The 16302-nt window shown below is 47.9% G+C and overlaps 1 protein-coding gene across 2 annotated transcripts in view; it reads right to left on the bottom strand.

Annotated features, from left to right (window-relative positions):
* Positions 1-16302, bottom strand: part of slc4a11 (solute carrier family 4 member 11) — a 95480-nt gene that overhangs the window by 74001 nt on the left and 5177 nt on the right. Inside the window, exon 1 of one of the 2 annotated variants that reach the window (XM_068717636.1) lies at positions 4460-4615. The exons of the other annotated variant lie outside the window; for it this stretch is intronic. Coding sequence (XP_068573737.1) covers positions 4460-4496 — 37 coding nt within the window. The 5' untranslated portion in view covers positions 4497-4615. Of the gene's footprint in view, positions 1-4459; positions 4616-16302 lie in introns of those variants that run through there. 2 annotated transcript variants of the gene reach the window in all.

The following is a 16302-nucleotide window of genomic DNA, read 5'->3' as shown; positions in this document are numbered from 1 at the left end:
GAAAGTAATGAGTCGTAATATCGCGTAAAAACTCTGGCGAGGAAGACGGCGTTCACGTCCCGCGTGCAGAAACACGGAGGCTGCGTTCAGGGCCGCTTTCAATACACGGCGGGGGGGGGGGGTACAATCGTCGTCAAGGACGTGCAGAGCAGAGAGCGCCAGTGTGCAGCGGCGCTCCTCCGTCTGCTGAAAGCGATGCAAACAGGACAGGATGCTGCTGCTCTGTGCACAACCAGTTACCAAAATTGCTCCAACATACCAAACGGGTATTTTGGAGCGGCTGCACAAAAAAAAAAAACACTTTGGAGAAAAACTGCGTCTGAAACGTGAAATGTTTCAGATGTCGCTTGCCTTCCTGAGCCTCTTACTTTAAAAACATTAAAGTAGTAGTAGTAATTAAACTTATAAGGTCATAACAGGGATTATTAATGCGTTATAATGTGATTATAAGTGACTCCAAGTCGTCTTTGTTGACTTTAAGTAACGCGAAAAACAATCGATGCAAGACGTGACTCAACGCTGCTGATTCTCCTTCACTGAAGTCGCAGTGAAAACATCCTTCATCACCTCAACACTCATGAAACTCAGTGTTCAGGGAGTGATCACCAGCTCACTGATCTGTCCGTACGCTGTCACCGTGATGATGACCAAGCTCGATGCAGCTGGACCACCTGACCTGGGAAGTGTTTTCATCACACTTTGACCACCGCACCATGGTATGGTGTGTGTGTGTGTGTGTGTGTGTGTGTGTGTGTGTGTGTGTGTGTGTGTGTGAAATATCCAGATACGAGTGTATGTAAATGTGTGTGTGGGAGAAGGAGAATGAAAAACAAAGATGGAGAAAGACAGAGACATAAAGGCAAACAAGAGGGAAAAGTGTGTGTGTGTGTGTGTGTGTGTGTGTGTGTGTGTGTGTGTGTGTGTGTGTGTGTGCGTGTTGAGTCGTAATTGTAATGAATGTGTGGTCTTCTTCGTTCTGTGTTCCTTGAAGTGTGCATGATGAGTGTCCATGTTGACACAGCTACATAATTGCGGTGTGTCTCAAACGATGTAGATAGAATGAAATGTGTATATAATTACATGCAGTGTGTGTACGGACAATATCTGTGACCCAGTCGGTGTGTGTGTGTGTGTGTGTGTGTGTGTGTGTGTGTGTGTGTGTTACTTAAAACGAAAAAAATGCTTATGTGTGAATACACTTGTGCGTGTGACTGTCTTGATGTGTCTTGGTTGGACGTGTTTTTGTGATATCTCAGTGCTGGTGTGTGTGTGTGTGTGTGTGTGTGGTACTGTATAATAATTTGTACGCGTGTGTGTGTGTGTGTGTGTGTGTTTCTCCTCTGCCCAGATGGCTGTGCTCAGAGGCTGGAGCCTCTGAGATCTGTTGCCAGTGGTGAATACTGATCAGAGATCACTGTCACATCTACAGCACACACACGCACACACACACACGCACACACACACACACACACAGGCAACACGTCATCCGTCTTCACTCACACACACCTCCACTTCCACATGGAGGAACTACTAATTCACACGGCCACTGTGTGTCCTCCATGCTGATGTCCTGCGGCGCTGCGGGTCACGGCTGCGGCGCTGACGACCAGGCCGTCTGTCACACCTGGGGATCGACACGCTGCCGGCTCCACGCCGGGACGTTTGGGTTTAACGCCGCGATTATGATACTTAGTCAGCTCTGTCGAACAAAAGAAGGCGGGAATTTGGATTTGTCTGGAGCGGCTGGATTTATAGTGATTAAAATGTGTTTGTTTTTTTTTACAGATCTGGATCTACGTTCAGCGAACGCTTGAAGCGTCTCTTGAAAGCACCGACTACGAAACTATTCCATCGAGAAAATGAATCAGCGAGCGGTTTGATAATCGATTCATCGTAATTAAGATTCACTGCTGATTAATTCATGATGTAAATGACCTTTTGTATATTTGAAGAACAACAAAACAATAATGTCTCTTTGGAAATGCTGAATATTTCTAGTTCTGGCTCCGTGATTTAAAACATTATCTATTACTGACGAGATTTTCGGATATTCGTATCCATGGCAAGAACGCGCAAAACTTTACATCAAACCAAACTACTCCAACTATTTCCTTTTGTTTTTATCTCCACTTTGATTAAATAATACGGGTTTCAGAATTTTGTACGACGATATGATGGAAATATGATTCCACTGATGCTAAAAAAACTACGTAGCGAATTATCCCTACGTTGCATATTGGGTTTTTAGAGATGAATCAGGAAGAACAACCCAGAGAGAAACCATTACAGGAACCAGTTCATCCCCAAGTTCAAAACATCCTGTGAGAAGCTCTCCACGCTGCGTCGTCACAAGCTGCCTATTCGAGAGCAAACGAAATCAGAAAGGTAAATCAAGAAGTGGGAAACTCGCCGCGGCATCGTTACAAACGCTCCGTGGTAATTTACGGCTCCAATAAAGGGAGTCCCGCATCTCCGTGACCTCCTCCCACGGCACCAGCTGCTCCTTCACCTGTCAGCAGGTTTCCACCGAACACTGACACGACGTGGGAGATCACTCTGCAATATGCCGCAACGAGGGGGGGTGAGAGGGGGGGCAGGGGGGGGGAGGACGCTCACGGAAGACAACACCGATAACAACATCTCTCTGTGTATTCTGGATGGGGAAGCGTCAGCTGGACGTGCTGACGGACAACGCGTCCCCCGTTGCGTGCGTCGAAGCTCACCAGAGCTCGCCCTGCTTTTAATTTGACAATCCAGATGGCAGACGGTGCAGGGAGTGTGGAGGAAGGAGGAATCTAATCCTCTGGCGGAGCAATTGCCGAGTCACTGGACGTGATCAATAACCCAATCAAATTCCTGCACATGTAGTTTGGTGGGTTTGTTCTGCTGGCCAGTGAATGGTTAATACGCCTGATCTAAAGCCAAGGTTTCACGTGGCGGAAATTAAGAGCGATTGTGATTCGGTGGATAAGACATCTGATGGGACGTCGCTGGGTCTGTTCAAACCTCAGCCTTTCCCGCGAATTGGTCGACAAACCTTTTTTTTCCGAAATACCCTTTTTCTGTTCCCGCAGAACCGAATTGTTCGGCCGCGAGGATCAAACTCCCCCCCCCCACCCCCTCCACCTCCAATCAGCACCGAGCAAATGAATTCAAATGAGTGTTCAGAGGACGAGCCACAGCGGCGTCCATCGCGCCCCGACACACACTCTGAGATGTAGTTAGTGTGCACGGTGCGTGACGCTCACGCACCGTGCACACACACACGCATCTCACAAGAGCACGACAGACACACACACACACACACACACACACACACACACACACACACACAAAAATGCACGGATACATTCCCCCACATTATCCCATACACGAAGGGTTCTGTGCCACAAACAAAAACACGCTTGTGCACACACACACACACACACACACACACACACACACACGCTCAGATAATATTCCCGCACTCGCATTATCCCACATAATGTCCCCATCACACACACACACACACACACACACACACACACACACACACACAGACGCAGTATTACACTCTGCCTTCCCAGACAAAATGAAAGTAGGGAGGCAGCCGCATCACACCTCCAAATGGGCTCTGGTCTCTCAAGAGGACTTTCAGTGATGGGGAGAACTCGCTGCTCTCCTGTGGCTGTCACCAACACTAATCTATCTCACACACACACACACACACACACACACACACACACACACACACACACAGTGCTTCATGTGCCGTGTCCATCCCTCTCCGTCTGGCAAGCGCACTTGTGCACGAGCCCCCCCCCCATCAGCGCAACACATGAGAAAGTGCATTGTGAGCTCTGCATTCCGTCTGTCTCTGCTCGACAGGTATACCGCCTTTTGCTTGGTGGGTGTCATTTCTAAAAAAAACAACAACAAAAAAAAACAAAACGCTTCAGTTCCTGAACTGAAGGACGACGACGCAGGAACCACTTGTGTCGCATACCAGACATGAACAACAAGAAGAAAAACCAAAGAGAGAGAGAGAGAGAGAGAGGGAGGGAGAGGGAGAGAGGGAGGGAGAGAGAGAGGGAGAGAGAGAGGGGGAAAAAAAGCGCCAAACGTGCACTCATACAAAAATGCAGCAAAAAAAACCAAACACACACACAAAAAAACCACATCTGTATTTCTGTAAGCATAACGTGGCTTCTCTTCTACAACTCCACCTCCTCTGAGAATAAAATGAAAACAAAGATTTCTGTCACACAGAAACCACCAAATATTGTACAGTGGGACACACGCACAAACCCCAAACATCTGCCGTCGTCCCTCAGAGTGGAGGTGGAGGTGGGCTGCACATGTTTGTGCACAGGAGGGGTTCTCAGGTTTCACTAGGCAGGGAACCCCCAAGGTTCTCCCGAGTCAACGGATCGTGTCGTGCACAGCTGAGGAGCAGCTCCGAGAGCTTGGATCCACTTACCCGAGGGCACAAAATGCAGAACTTTGTTGGTCTCCATGGCTGAGCAAGTGGTGGCGAACGCACACTTCCTCTCTCCAACCGCCTGCCCCCCCCCCAAGTCAACCCATCATGGTTGTGTTATCCTGTGCTGATGAGTGTGAGATCACCTCTGCTCCCTTTGCTCTGCTCTGTTTCTGACTGCCTCTCAGACACATGCAGTGACTCAGCCCCACTCTGCCTGCCTACTCTCGCTGGCTCGCCGCTGGGTCCTAGTGCCTCCCTGCTTTCTTTTTCCAACCCACCTCTCCCCCTCCACTTTTCCAGCTCACCAGTCGGCAGCCTATGGCAGGCCGGCGTGCAGCGAAGGCGAGCCTCGTGTCAAGACACGCCCCCCCCCCCTCCAACATGCAACACGTCGTCCTGCTGCTCACCTGCTCACCTGGTCACCGTCACTTTATCCGACAAATATCAGCCTGATGAACTAGTTTCTCCATGAATGTGAGCGTATCTCCCTCAACGATCTCCTGCGCATATTTCTGCACTTGTCCACGCATACAGGGATGTGATCGGACAATGTCAAACCAAGAGCGTAACGGGGATAAGGCCACAGCGTAACGCTGGCGTAATCACGGGATCTTTCCGTAAAACATGCACACAGTGTTACTTTGTCTCTCTCAAAGACTGACAGCTGACTTAACTTTCTGGTCCGGCTCAAAATCTCTCTCTCTCTCTCTCTCTCTCTGTCTCTGTCTCTATCTCTCTCTGTGTCTCTGTCTCTGTCTCTATCTCTCTCTCTCTGTCTCTATCTCTCTCTGTGTCTCTGTCTCTGTCTCTCTCTGTCTCTCTCTATCTCTCTCTCTGTCTCGCTCTCTCTGTCTCTATCTCTCTCTCTTTGTCTCTCTCCCTCTCTCTCTCTCTCTCTCTCTCTCTCTCTCTCTGTCTCGATCTCTCTCTCTCTCTGTCTCTATCTCTCTCTGTGTCTCTGTCTCTATCTCTCTCTGTGTCTCTGTCTCTGTCTCTCTCTATCTCTCTCTCTGTCTCGCTCTCTCTGTCTCTCTCTCTCTGTCTCTGTCTCTATCTCTCTCTCTTTGTCTCTCTCCCTCTCTCTCTCTGTCTCGATCTCTCTCTCTCTCTCTGTCTCTATCTCTCTCTGTGTCTCTGTCTCTCTCTGTCTCTGTCTCTATCTCGATCTCTCTCTCTCTCTCTGTCTCTATCTCTCTCTGTGTCTCTGTCTCTCTCTATCTCTCTCTATCTCTCTCTCTGTCTCTCTCTCTCTCTGTCTCTATCTCTCTCTGTGTCTCTGTCTCTATCTCTCTCTGTGTCTCTGTCTCTGTCTCTCTCTGTCTCTCTCTATCTCTCTCTCTGTCTCTGTCTCTATCTCTCTCTCTTTGTCTCTCTCCCTCTTTCTCTCTCTCTGTCTCGATCTCTCTCTCTCTCTCTGTCTCTATCTCTCTCTGTGTCTCTGTCTCTCTCTGTCTCTGTCTCTATCTCTCTCTGTGTCTCTGTCTCTCTCTGTCTCTCTCTATCTCTCTCTATCTCTCTCTCTGTCTCGCTCTCTCTGTCTCTATCTCTCTCTCTTTGTCTCTCTCCCTCTCTCTCTCTCTCTGTCTCTCTCTCTCTGTCTCTGTCTCTATCTCTCTCTCTTTGTCTCTCTCCCTCTCTCTCTCTCTCTCTCTCTCTCTCTCTGTCTCGATCTCTCTCTCTCTCTCTGTCTCTATCTCTCTCTGTGTCTCTGTCTCTCTCTGTCTCTGTCTCTATCTCTCTCTGTGTCTCTGTCTCTCTCTGTCTCTCTCTATCTCTCTCTATCTCTCTCTCTCTCTGTCTCTGTCTCTATCTCTCTCTCTTTGTCTCTCTCCCTCTCTCTCTCTCTCTCTCTCTCTCTCTCTCTGTCTCTGTCTCTCTCTGTGTCTCTGTCTCTCTCTGTGTCTCTGTCTCTGTCTCTCTCTATCTCTCTCTCTGTCTCTCTCTCTCTCTCTCTCTCTCTCTCTGTCTCTATCTCTCTCTCTTTGTCTCTCTCCCTCTCTCTCTCTCTGTCTTGATCTCTCTCTCTTTGTCTCTCTCTCTCTCTCTCTCTCTCTTAAAAAACAAACAACCTTTTGTGATTTTTCACAAACAATTAGTTGTTTAAATGAAACGAGAGAGATGAATCAATAGTTGAAATAGTGGACTGTCTCTATCTCTCTCTCTCTCTCTCTCTCTCTCTCTCTCTCTCTCTCTCTCTCTCTCTCTGCTGACTGTATCCATACTGTCAACTATCGAATAAAATGCCAAAAAAAACTATCTCGGTGAGTTGCAGGCAGCCCTGATCAAAAGTGACTTATAGCTTTGCTTTGATGCAAGAACAACATGATGGCAAAGATTTGTTAATATATAGTACCTGACAGCCAGAGAAAAAAAAGAAGCAAAGCAAAAATAATTCAAGAGCAAACCTCAGTCACAACTACTGCTCATTCCTAGCAAACGTGCACGCCGGGAACCGGCACCAGAGAAATGATGGCAAGGGGCCGCGGACACGTCCATCATCCCGAGCTGAAGAGACAGGGACTGGCACCAGATGCGCGTCGACACGTCCGCATTCAGGAGCCAAACGTGGGCTCGCCCGGTGACAGGTATCCTCAACTCCGTCCAGAGAAAGAGCAAGCTGCTGCAGAGAGCACCAGGTTCTGGAACCAGTTGTAAATACTGATCATGGTCCTAAATGACATGAACAGAGAACAGAATAAACGCCGCTCACTCTCTCATCACGTATGCATCTTTACATTCCTGCGACCCCCCCCCCCCCCCATCAGGTAACACACGAGCAACGCAACTTCAGAGCAAAATTCTTTTTGACGTGAACTACCGGAACGCTGGAGAACCGGTTCTCTGGGCTCGCCGGGATGACTCCCAGGCCAAACCAAACAAAACAAAGCCTTCTGATCAGGGTCTTAGCAAAGAGGCAACGTCAACAACTCTTACATCACTTCAGACCTCGAAGGCTCGGTAACGACAGTCAAGATGGAAGCGTCATTTGGAAATTTAATGTTGGAATTATTGCAGAGGGGGAGAGGAGATTCCTTCACTTCTCCGGTTCCAGTGTTTACTGCCGTTTTCACGAATACTAATCATGTTTCCATAATAGTTACCACTACGCCGAGAGTAGCAGCAGCAGCTCAAACTCATGAAATAAATGGTTCGCTTGTAGTTCTTCATTTATAAAGCTCCACAGAATATTACGCATGGACCTTTTCACTTTAGGCGAGAGGGCATTTCATTAAATTAAACGACATGTTGACATATTTTTCATCATTTAAAAAAAAGAATACGGACAATCATAAAACGAAACTGTCAAATACATTTTGAGTTGAACATATTTTGCCCAGGTTTACATTGGTTTCATATCATATCGGTTCTCTAATCCTAGTCTGTGGAAGTCCAGGTGGGTCAAACAAACACAGGACTTTCACCCTGGAGACCGCCGTTTGTGTCCCGTGTAAAACCAAACGTCAAGATCCACTCATTTCAATCTACGTCCGTAACTAACATGACCGTCATACTTGAGCTGAACCGTGATGTTTTGTGTTGCGATTTTGTTTTGTTTCAATTCACGAAGTTAAAAATCTGTTTAAGATCGGAGACCCTTGAAAACTAATTGAGAACGTATCTTAGCTGTATGGGGGAACGTCAGTGTGTAGGATACAGGGTCCATATCAAACACCATGTGGACCAGTACCAATAACTAGAAAACATTCCATCTATTTGCACTGTTCCATGTCTGAAGACGACCAGCTGATCAGATTGACTTCCCACACTGTGAGATTGGAGGTTCTCTTTTGTAATGCAATAATAAGCAGGTTGGATTTATAAACCTAGCAAACACAGAGGCCACTGGATCAAAAAGTTAATTTCCCCACCCTGATGTAAATGCTCTGTGAAAGGTCTCTCATTTGCATAAGCCAGCATATATAACATCACTGTGTGCGGTATGGCCAGTGGCTCTGCTTTGCATAAAAACTGTTACTGCACCGCGAGGGCAAATGCGTCACTCGGTGAACCGGGAGTGCATTCTACCCGGAGGACGATTCCAGCGCTCTCACCGACCACGAAAACCTGCTTCCCAGGTGTCGCGATGGGACGCACTCTAGTTATTAAAACGCCGAACGGCACGGCCGCGGTGAAATGTCAATAAGAGCGAGCGGGTTGACGACCTGGAGGGAAAAAGACGCGTCCTGTCAGGTGCTTGAAGCCTTCAAAAGGTTTGAATTTACACTTGTTTCCACCTTTTTGTTTTTTTCCGAAGCCAGAAAAAAAAATTAAAAATCCAATCTCATTAGCATGGTGTCTGCTGGCTGCACCGGAGATGGTTCCAGTATGGTGTCAAATTAAGCTCAATAGAGTGGAAATACGATGGAAGAAATACTGTAAATGTAAAAATAAAATCTGCGTGAACTCCAACCTGGATGCAGAAAATGATCTTTAAAGAACCAAGGCAGCGGTGCTCAGGTTATGTAATATCTGTGCTTTACTGTGTAAGAAGCTCAAATATCTCACATTTCTCTTAAAAGCGGACCCTTGTTCGTTCGTCTCTCTCAGCTGTCGGCTTCGGTGTGGAGCCTGTTTGCAGTAAAGCATCAGCTCGGCGCCTGTAGGCGTCTTATCAGGTGACTGACAAAGGTCAAGCAGCATGTCAAGCCTGCGCTACCGTCCTCTCTCAAAGCCGCACGGCCGGTCTCAGCGTGACACGAAAGGAGCCCCCCCCCTCCCCGTACATCTGGTTATCAAACCTGCAGCGACTGACGGTGGAAATTGTTGGCGAATTTGTGAGCAAGAAGCTGCAAATCGACTTAATTAAAATACAAGTCAGCTTGTTTGTTTGAAGGAACCGACGGCTCTGGAAGAGAGGAGCGATGTCTGTCTCTTTAACCGCTCGATGCTCCGCTTTGTTCACCAGATAGTCGCCAATTGTGTCTTTTTGCCATTTGGTGCTGAGCGGGAATTAAGACTTTGAAGACGTCTGCTGTGGCCGAAAAACAACACAATGAGAGCGGAGAGAGCGGACCAACACACAATAGAACAAACAATATGTGATTTGCTAAACATTGAGACAAATGGCGGCAATGCTGGTATCAGCAGGGCTTCATGGAGATAGGTATACAGGTAACCGAAAATATTCTGCACTTGTGGTGCAATATTATTTCAGCTTGAAGGGTGGGAGCGAGGGAGCGTTGGCACTTGCTGTCATAATATCACGAGAAGGGAAAAAAGGCAGAGCTATGTAAACAGAAATATTTAACACAATTTTTTTTACTCCTAATTATAGCCAGAAACCAGGCTCCAGTACAAAACAGCTGTTAAAAAAAAAAACAAAGCAGCTACACTGTTTGAAAAAAAGAATAGCCTTTCATTTCCTCATCTACAACTTTCAACATCAACCGCACCAAACCTGGAGTTCAACACTTGGGGAGGCAGGAGGGCGTCACGTAAGCTGCCACCGCCATGTGTTCAGCTGCTGGTGACACGGAACCCTTCTACTCACTCCAAGTCAAGAGGGGACCCGACCACCAACATCTACATCTCTGTCCCCTTTATTCATCCGGCTCACAGTCGTCGCTTTGACACAACCGCATCGCTTATCTGACATCCGGAGCATTAATAGAGCGGCAAACAACTATTTGCTCTGTTAGCGGAGTGATGGCCACACTGAGCAGAGAGTGAAGTCACTCTGAGCCGTTATTCATTATTTATTTATTTATTGCGCTGTCGCCGACGTTAGCCGGCCGCCGCCGCCGGCTCAGCTGTGGCCATGTTGAATGCAAAAAATGGATATTCTATCCATTCATTTGGAGCATTTCTTCCACCTTGTATAGTAACAGCCCGACGCAGGCTGCCGTGGGGCCGCCCTCGCTCTCTAAGAGACAATCCCATCGCGCCTCAGACTCCAGCTGAGGGCTCAAAGCCAGAGCTGCTTCTTGTTTCTGCTCGGAGCGACGCGTCGAGTAAAAAAAAAAATGTTCCTCGTTGACATCAAAAGGTGGTTCCACCACATACCTGGAGTGGGAGGTGTCTGCGTGGAACAACAAAAAAAAAAAAGAAGATAAAATGTCAGTTTTAGAGGATACTGAGAAGGGTCTGGAATGAGCTCGTCGTCGGTGGAAGCTCTCAGCTTGGTATGCGTGTGTGTGTGTGTGTGTGTGTGTGTGTGGGTTAGTGAGTGATGAATCACCACTCGTGAACCGCCTTCACCACTGAAGAGCAATAAGGTGCACAGAGAAGAGTTTAGCAGTTAGGACCCCTCTCTGCCTCTGAAGCCACATCTACCCCCCCCCCCCCCACCCCCCCCTCCCCGCTGGCCTGGGATTGACTCTTGCCAGAACCGTGTGAGTCCATCGCTCAGCCCTCCTGCTGCTACACACACACACAAAAAAAAAAAGGGTTAGAAAGCAGGCCACGAAAAAATAGAGAGAGGGTGTTGTTTGCGATAAGGTGAAACACTCACAAAAAGGTTCAAGCGTTCAGGAGACTCAGATGCGTTAAGTCGTTTCTGTAGTCTTCATCACTAAAGCAGGTCTCTCAGGAACTTAGACCAGACAAGAGACAAGACAAGAATATAAACCTTCACATGTTGACTTACTCCGAACAACTCTATTCCTCAAGTCTGACGCCACAGAGGACGAATGATCCAGGCTGTGCATCATGGTTTAGTATCACTTTTTAATTCCTCCATCCCTCCTCTTTATTTACTATTATTATATAAGATTTAAATAGACACACATCCATATTAAAGGGACAGTTCACCCCAACAATCAGGAATACATATTTATCCTGTTACCTGTCACCTTTAAAAAAAAAAAAATCATGACCCGGCTACTAAAAGATCTTGTTGTTTTTCATTTAGGAACTACTTTCTGTGTACCGAACTACACCCACCAACCGTATCACGGCGCAGAAGGAAGCGTGCGACTGTTGCGTTCAGCCTTTCAGAAAACAACATTTTCACAGTAGTGAAAACTGTCTGCTCTCCCACTTGCTGTGGCGCGCACACACACACACACACACACACACACACACACACACACACACACACACACAAAGGGAGGCTCGCGACTGAATTAACAGACAAGCGGAGCTTCATTCAACAAAAAAAAAAAAAAAACTCAATAAAAGCTTTGAATCTGAAAAAGAAGGGCATGCGGTACAGCCCTCGTGGTCTGGTCCAGTCCACTTTGCAGAGCGACTTTCTCACGCTCATCACGTGACGGCGGCTGAGTGCCATTTCTGAGCGCATCGGTCCTTTTGATCTATTCTAATACGCAGCCATGTTGAGCACGGGCCTGCAGAAAAGATGCGATTCCACTGATTTGTAGTCCGCTGCTGTACATGACTGTGCTGCTGCTGCAGTGTGTGTGTGTGTGTGTGTGTGTGTGTGTGCGTGTGCTGTCCTTTTGTCCTTGTGCCAGATGTCAGGATGTGGTGTACAGCATCATTAGGATGCCGACGTGCCTCCGCGCCGGTGTTAAGACTTTCCACTTGGTGATTTTCGAACCTGCCGACCGTGTTTTAAGAAGCCGCGGGGCTCCTGAGGTGGCTGCGTCTGCACTAGTCCGGTATTAATGGCAATACAGCAGAGCAAGTAATGATGCACAAACAGCGGCAGCTACTGCCTCAGTGAGCCATCAATCAGTGAGGGAATCCTGCTCCCTCCTTTTGACTGGGAACAACCTTCATTAGCAGCCGAGTGTGTGTGTGTGTGTGGGCATGACTCTGTGTGTGTGTGTGTGTGTGTGTGTGTGTGTGTGTGTGGGCATGACTCTGTGTGTGTGTGCGCGCTTGTGTTTCTAACTACACCTCAGTGTCTGCATCACTAGGCATCTATCTTGTCTTACTGTCTATGTGTAGGCGTCTATAGTTTGTCTTTTGTGTGTGTGTGTCTATGAGCTTTGTTGCCCGTCAGTTTTTGTGTGAACCTATGTGTGCGTGTGTGTGTGTGTGTGTGTGTGTGTGTGTGTGTGTGTGTGTGTGTGCGCAAATTAAGGGAAGTCTGTCAGTTTTTTTTCATCCCCCTTTGTTGATGATGTTGTTGTACTCTGGCACAGGAAGAGAGAGAGAGAGAGGCGCGCAGTGATAATCATAATAACAAAGGAGAAAAGAGAGATGAAGGAAACAGGAGGAGGAGAGAGAGGCGATGAAGAGGAGGAGGAGGAGGAGGAGGAGGAGGAGGAGAAGAAGGGAGAAGGACAAGAAGGAGGATGAGGGGAGCAGCTGGTTCTTGTTACTCTGCTGCCCCCACACATCACTGCAGGAGCTCTCTGTATATACCATCCCGCAATTCCCACTGTATGGGTATATGTGTGTGTGTGTGTGTGTGTGTGTGTGTGTGTGTGTGTGTGTGTGTGTGTGTTCAGTGCAGAGCTATAAGTATTGCCGAGGGGACCAGGGCATATTTCAGGTCACAAACTAGCTACAGATTTAATTTGGAGGAAGAACAACTTGATTATATTCTCTCCGGCAAAAAACGCCTCGCTGTGACTGAGATGACGCAGGTGAACACACTCCACCAGTGGAGGGATGCAATGCTGCGCTCCATCGCTGCTGGGAAGTTGCGATGGAACGATTTTCGACTGGAACGCCCGGCTGAGGTCGGATTTCCGACTCGGAAAGTCGGACTAAACCCCACTGACTCCCAGAACTCAAAATCCAAGATGGCTGCTCCGAGCATCAACAGTAAAAAAGAAAAAGAAATAATAATAATAATGCAGTAATATCCTGTTTATTAGCACCTCTGTCCCACTTGTGTCTCATTAACTCAGCCATGCATGCAGTACGGTCCAAGTGCTATCTGTGAACGTGTTGCTACGGTGTAACTATACACAAAATACTCCCATAATGTACTGTTATCACCTGGTACTGCTATTAACGGCTAACCTGTGTATAAGATGTGACATTGGGATGAGCTCTCCCGGTCACGCTGCTGGCAGAAGAAGAAGACGGTTTCGGTGCAGACGCGCCCTTTGACCCTTCCATTGTCCCGAACGAACACTCAGCAGGAAACAGGAAGTGAGCTCGCACACGCCGCACATTTCACACGAGCCGGACAAAAACATAAGCATTAATTGGCAACTTGGTATAACCTTGTTTTGTAGCTACGGCGAAACAAACAAAAAAAAAATCAACCCCCGTCAACAAACGTAAGCTCACTTCATCGGTCGGGTTGATCCGTTGATTAAGCGACGCTGAATCAATAGTAATAGAGTCAGATTGTCTTGTTGTTTTTTAAACCAAAAACAATAATGGGATAAATTAAAAATAATGCTCCGATAGAGTCGGTGCTCATCATTCAGCCGCACAGCGATAAGTTAACCGGCTGCTCGTTTTTTGGTTAACTTTGTTTGTTTGGCATCAGAATAATGGTTGCCACGGCGGCCTACACTTTGACAGGATCAAATCCTCGACAACAACGCGCCCCAGCAAAGTGCCGCGCAGTAAATCCCCCCCGCTCGCTCGGAGTAAGCTGTCCTGGAAACCTGCGTGTGACATAACCGCCTGGGATGTAAAATAAATAATAAATAAATAAATAAATGAGAATCCCGGTGCAGCAAGCGTGGTGGGGAAGTTTCAGCCCTCATCTAAACGGGGGGGGGGGGGGGCTGACTGAGCAGCGCCTCGCCGCACACACAGCGCACTCTCATTCACATGCAAACGGGCTCGCTTGCTCAAGGGCACGTGACTGGTTCTTACTCACTTTTCCCTTCTGCTCCTCCAACAGGCTCTCCGGTTAGAACCGGCGACCCTCTGGTTCACAAACACACTCCTCAAGTCTCTCTGTTCCTAATATCCCCATGAAGAATTCTTCCCGATGCCCAAATCAAAATGGACTTGATATTAAATGACCAAAGGGGAAACAGAGTCAGCAGAATAAGGTAGGACATGACAAATGAAAGGATTATTGCATCTCTGACGCAAACTAGACAAAGGATGACGAAGGATTTCTAAGCGAAATATCTTGAATATCATCTCAAACACACGCGACAGGATAGATGCTGTAGTGCAGGGAGACAGAGACACAGACACACTGCCCTCTGCTGGAGGATACAGGCTCACAGCAGGTCGCCTCATCAACACATGTCACTTCTACTCCAGTGTTTCTTCTTTGGTGCCTGTGTGTGAAAATGAGCAGAGGATTTATGTCTACATCTGTTTGTTGAGAGTCAAACACAGAGTGGTTGTCTCAGTGAGGCGGGTCTCACCTCGGATTGGTCAGATAAAGAAATGTGCAGAGCAAGAAGCATTGAACTGAAGATAGCGGCCGTTCTCCTTGACCTCCAGTTTCCCGTACACGTTTCCCCTCTTCAGCGTGATACCCTCTACACACACACACGCACACACACACACACACACACACACACACACACACACACACACACACACACACACACACACACAGAAGGACACAGAGACACCACTCCACAGGAAATGTTTGTTGTCTTTACATTTCCAAAAGCCCTAACAGGGAAGCAATGCTGACACGGACACTTTTAACTTTCAAGTGAGTGAGGGAAACGGTCACATCAGCAACGCGGATCCTCCTGCCTCCTCCTGCCTCCTCTTGCCTCCTCTTGCCTCCTCTTGCCTCCACCTCCTCCCGCCTCCTCCTGCCTCCTCCTGTCTCCTCCTCCCTCCTCCTGCCTCCTCTTGCCTCCTCCTTCCTCCCCCTGCCTCCTCCTGACTCCTCCCGCCTCCTCTTGCCTCCTCTTGCCTCCTCCTCCCTCCTCCTCCCTCCACCTCCTCCTCCTCCCTCCTCCTGCCTCCCCTTGCCTCCCCTTGGCTCCTCCTGCCTCCTCCTTCCTCCTCCTTCCTCCTCCTGCCTCCTCCTGCCTCCTCCTTCCTCCTCCTGCCTCCTCCTCCCTCCTCCTCCTTCCACCTCCTGCCTCCTCCTCCCTCCTCCTCCTGCCTTGCTGTAAATCACTCTCTCCTCCAAGAGGACCTGACCAAAACACTACTTTTAACATTTCATAGCTGGATCTGCTTGGAACTTCATTTAAATTGCCTCTAAGCCTCTTCTCATGACATGCTATTTGTCAAACGTTGCACTGATTAAGTCAGGACTGCATTCGTTTAGAAGGAGCTTCTACCACAGACACAGTGGACACCAGTAAGTGCTAGGGAGGCTCATATTTCCCCCTATCCTGAACAAAATGTCCAAATTAAAGATTAATAGTCATGGTAATTAATCTAATACTGCTGGTAATAATACTGCATGTGCTACTCGCCTAATCTGATGTGTGGTGAAAGAATTAATGTGGAAATCAATACCCATCTCTTTGAGAAAATGATCATATCCTGATGTTTATCAGCCGAGACTACAGGCTCCTACTTTCTGCTATTCATATTTATTTTTTTTCCAGGAGTGCGCATCACCTTTATGAAAATAGATTAAGCTGCCTCGTTCTGAAAAGAAGCCTTTGCTCGCAGACAACCGCTTTAGAAGAAGAAGAAGAAGAAGAAGAAGAAAAAAATGACACTCCGCCGGCAGCCTTAAGATTCTGAGCACCTACAGAGCGCTTTGGAAACGCTGCAATAAAACTGCAAAGGGCACCTTGTTGGGCTGTGCTCCGAGCAGGAAGACAGCAAACACACAGCTAGTGGACAAACACTGGGTGGGATTTCCTCTCCTCCTGACTGGCTCCTGCCTCACATTGTCCCGTTCTGGTTTTTTTCCAGACGCTGGCCGAGTGCCGCTCGCCAAGGAGAATAACAAAAACGCGTCCGTCATAAAACCGCACGCAGACACATCAAACAAACACGACGCACGACCTCGCTCGCTCACACACACACACACACACACACACACACACACACACACACACACACACACACACACACTCCGA

Source organism: Cebidichthys violaceus, unplaced genomic scaffold (genome assembly GCF_023349555.1).
Source record: "Cebidichthys violaceus isolate CVI_PGR_0920_01 unplaced genomic scaffold, fCebVio1.0.p SCAF_22, whole genome shotgun sequence".
In the NCBI taxonomy this organism is placed as follows: domain Eukaryota; kingdom Metazoa; phylum Chordata; class Actinopteri; order Perciformes; family Stichaeidae; genus Cebidichthys; species Cebidichthys violaceus.
The sequence above is the reverse complement of the archived record's forward strand: the minus strand, read 5'-3'. Positions and strand labels throughout refer to the sequence as shown.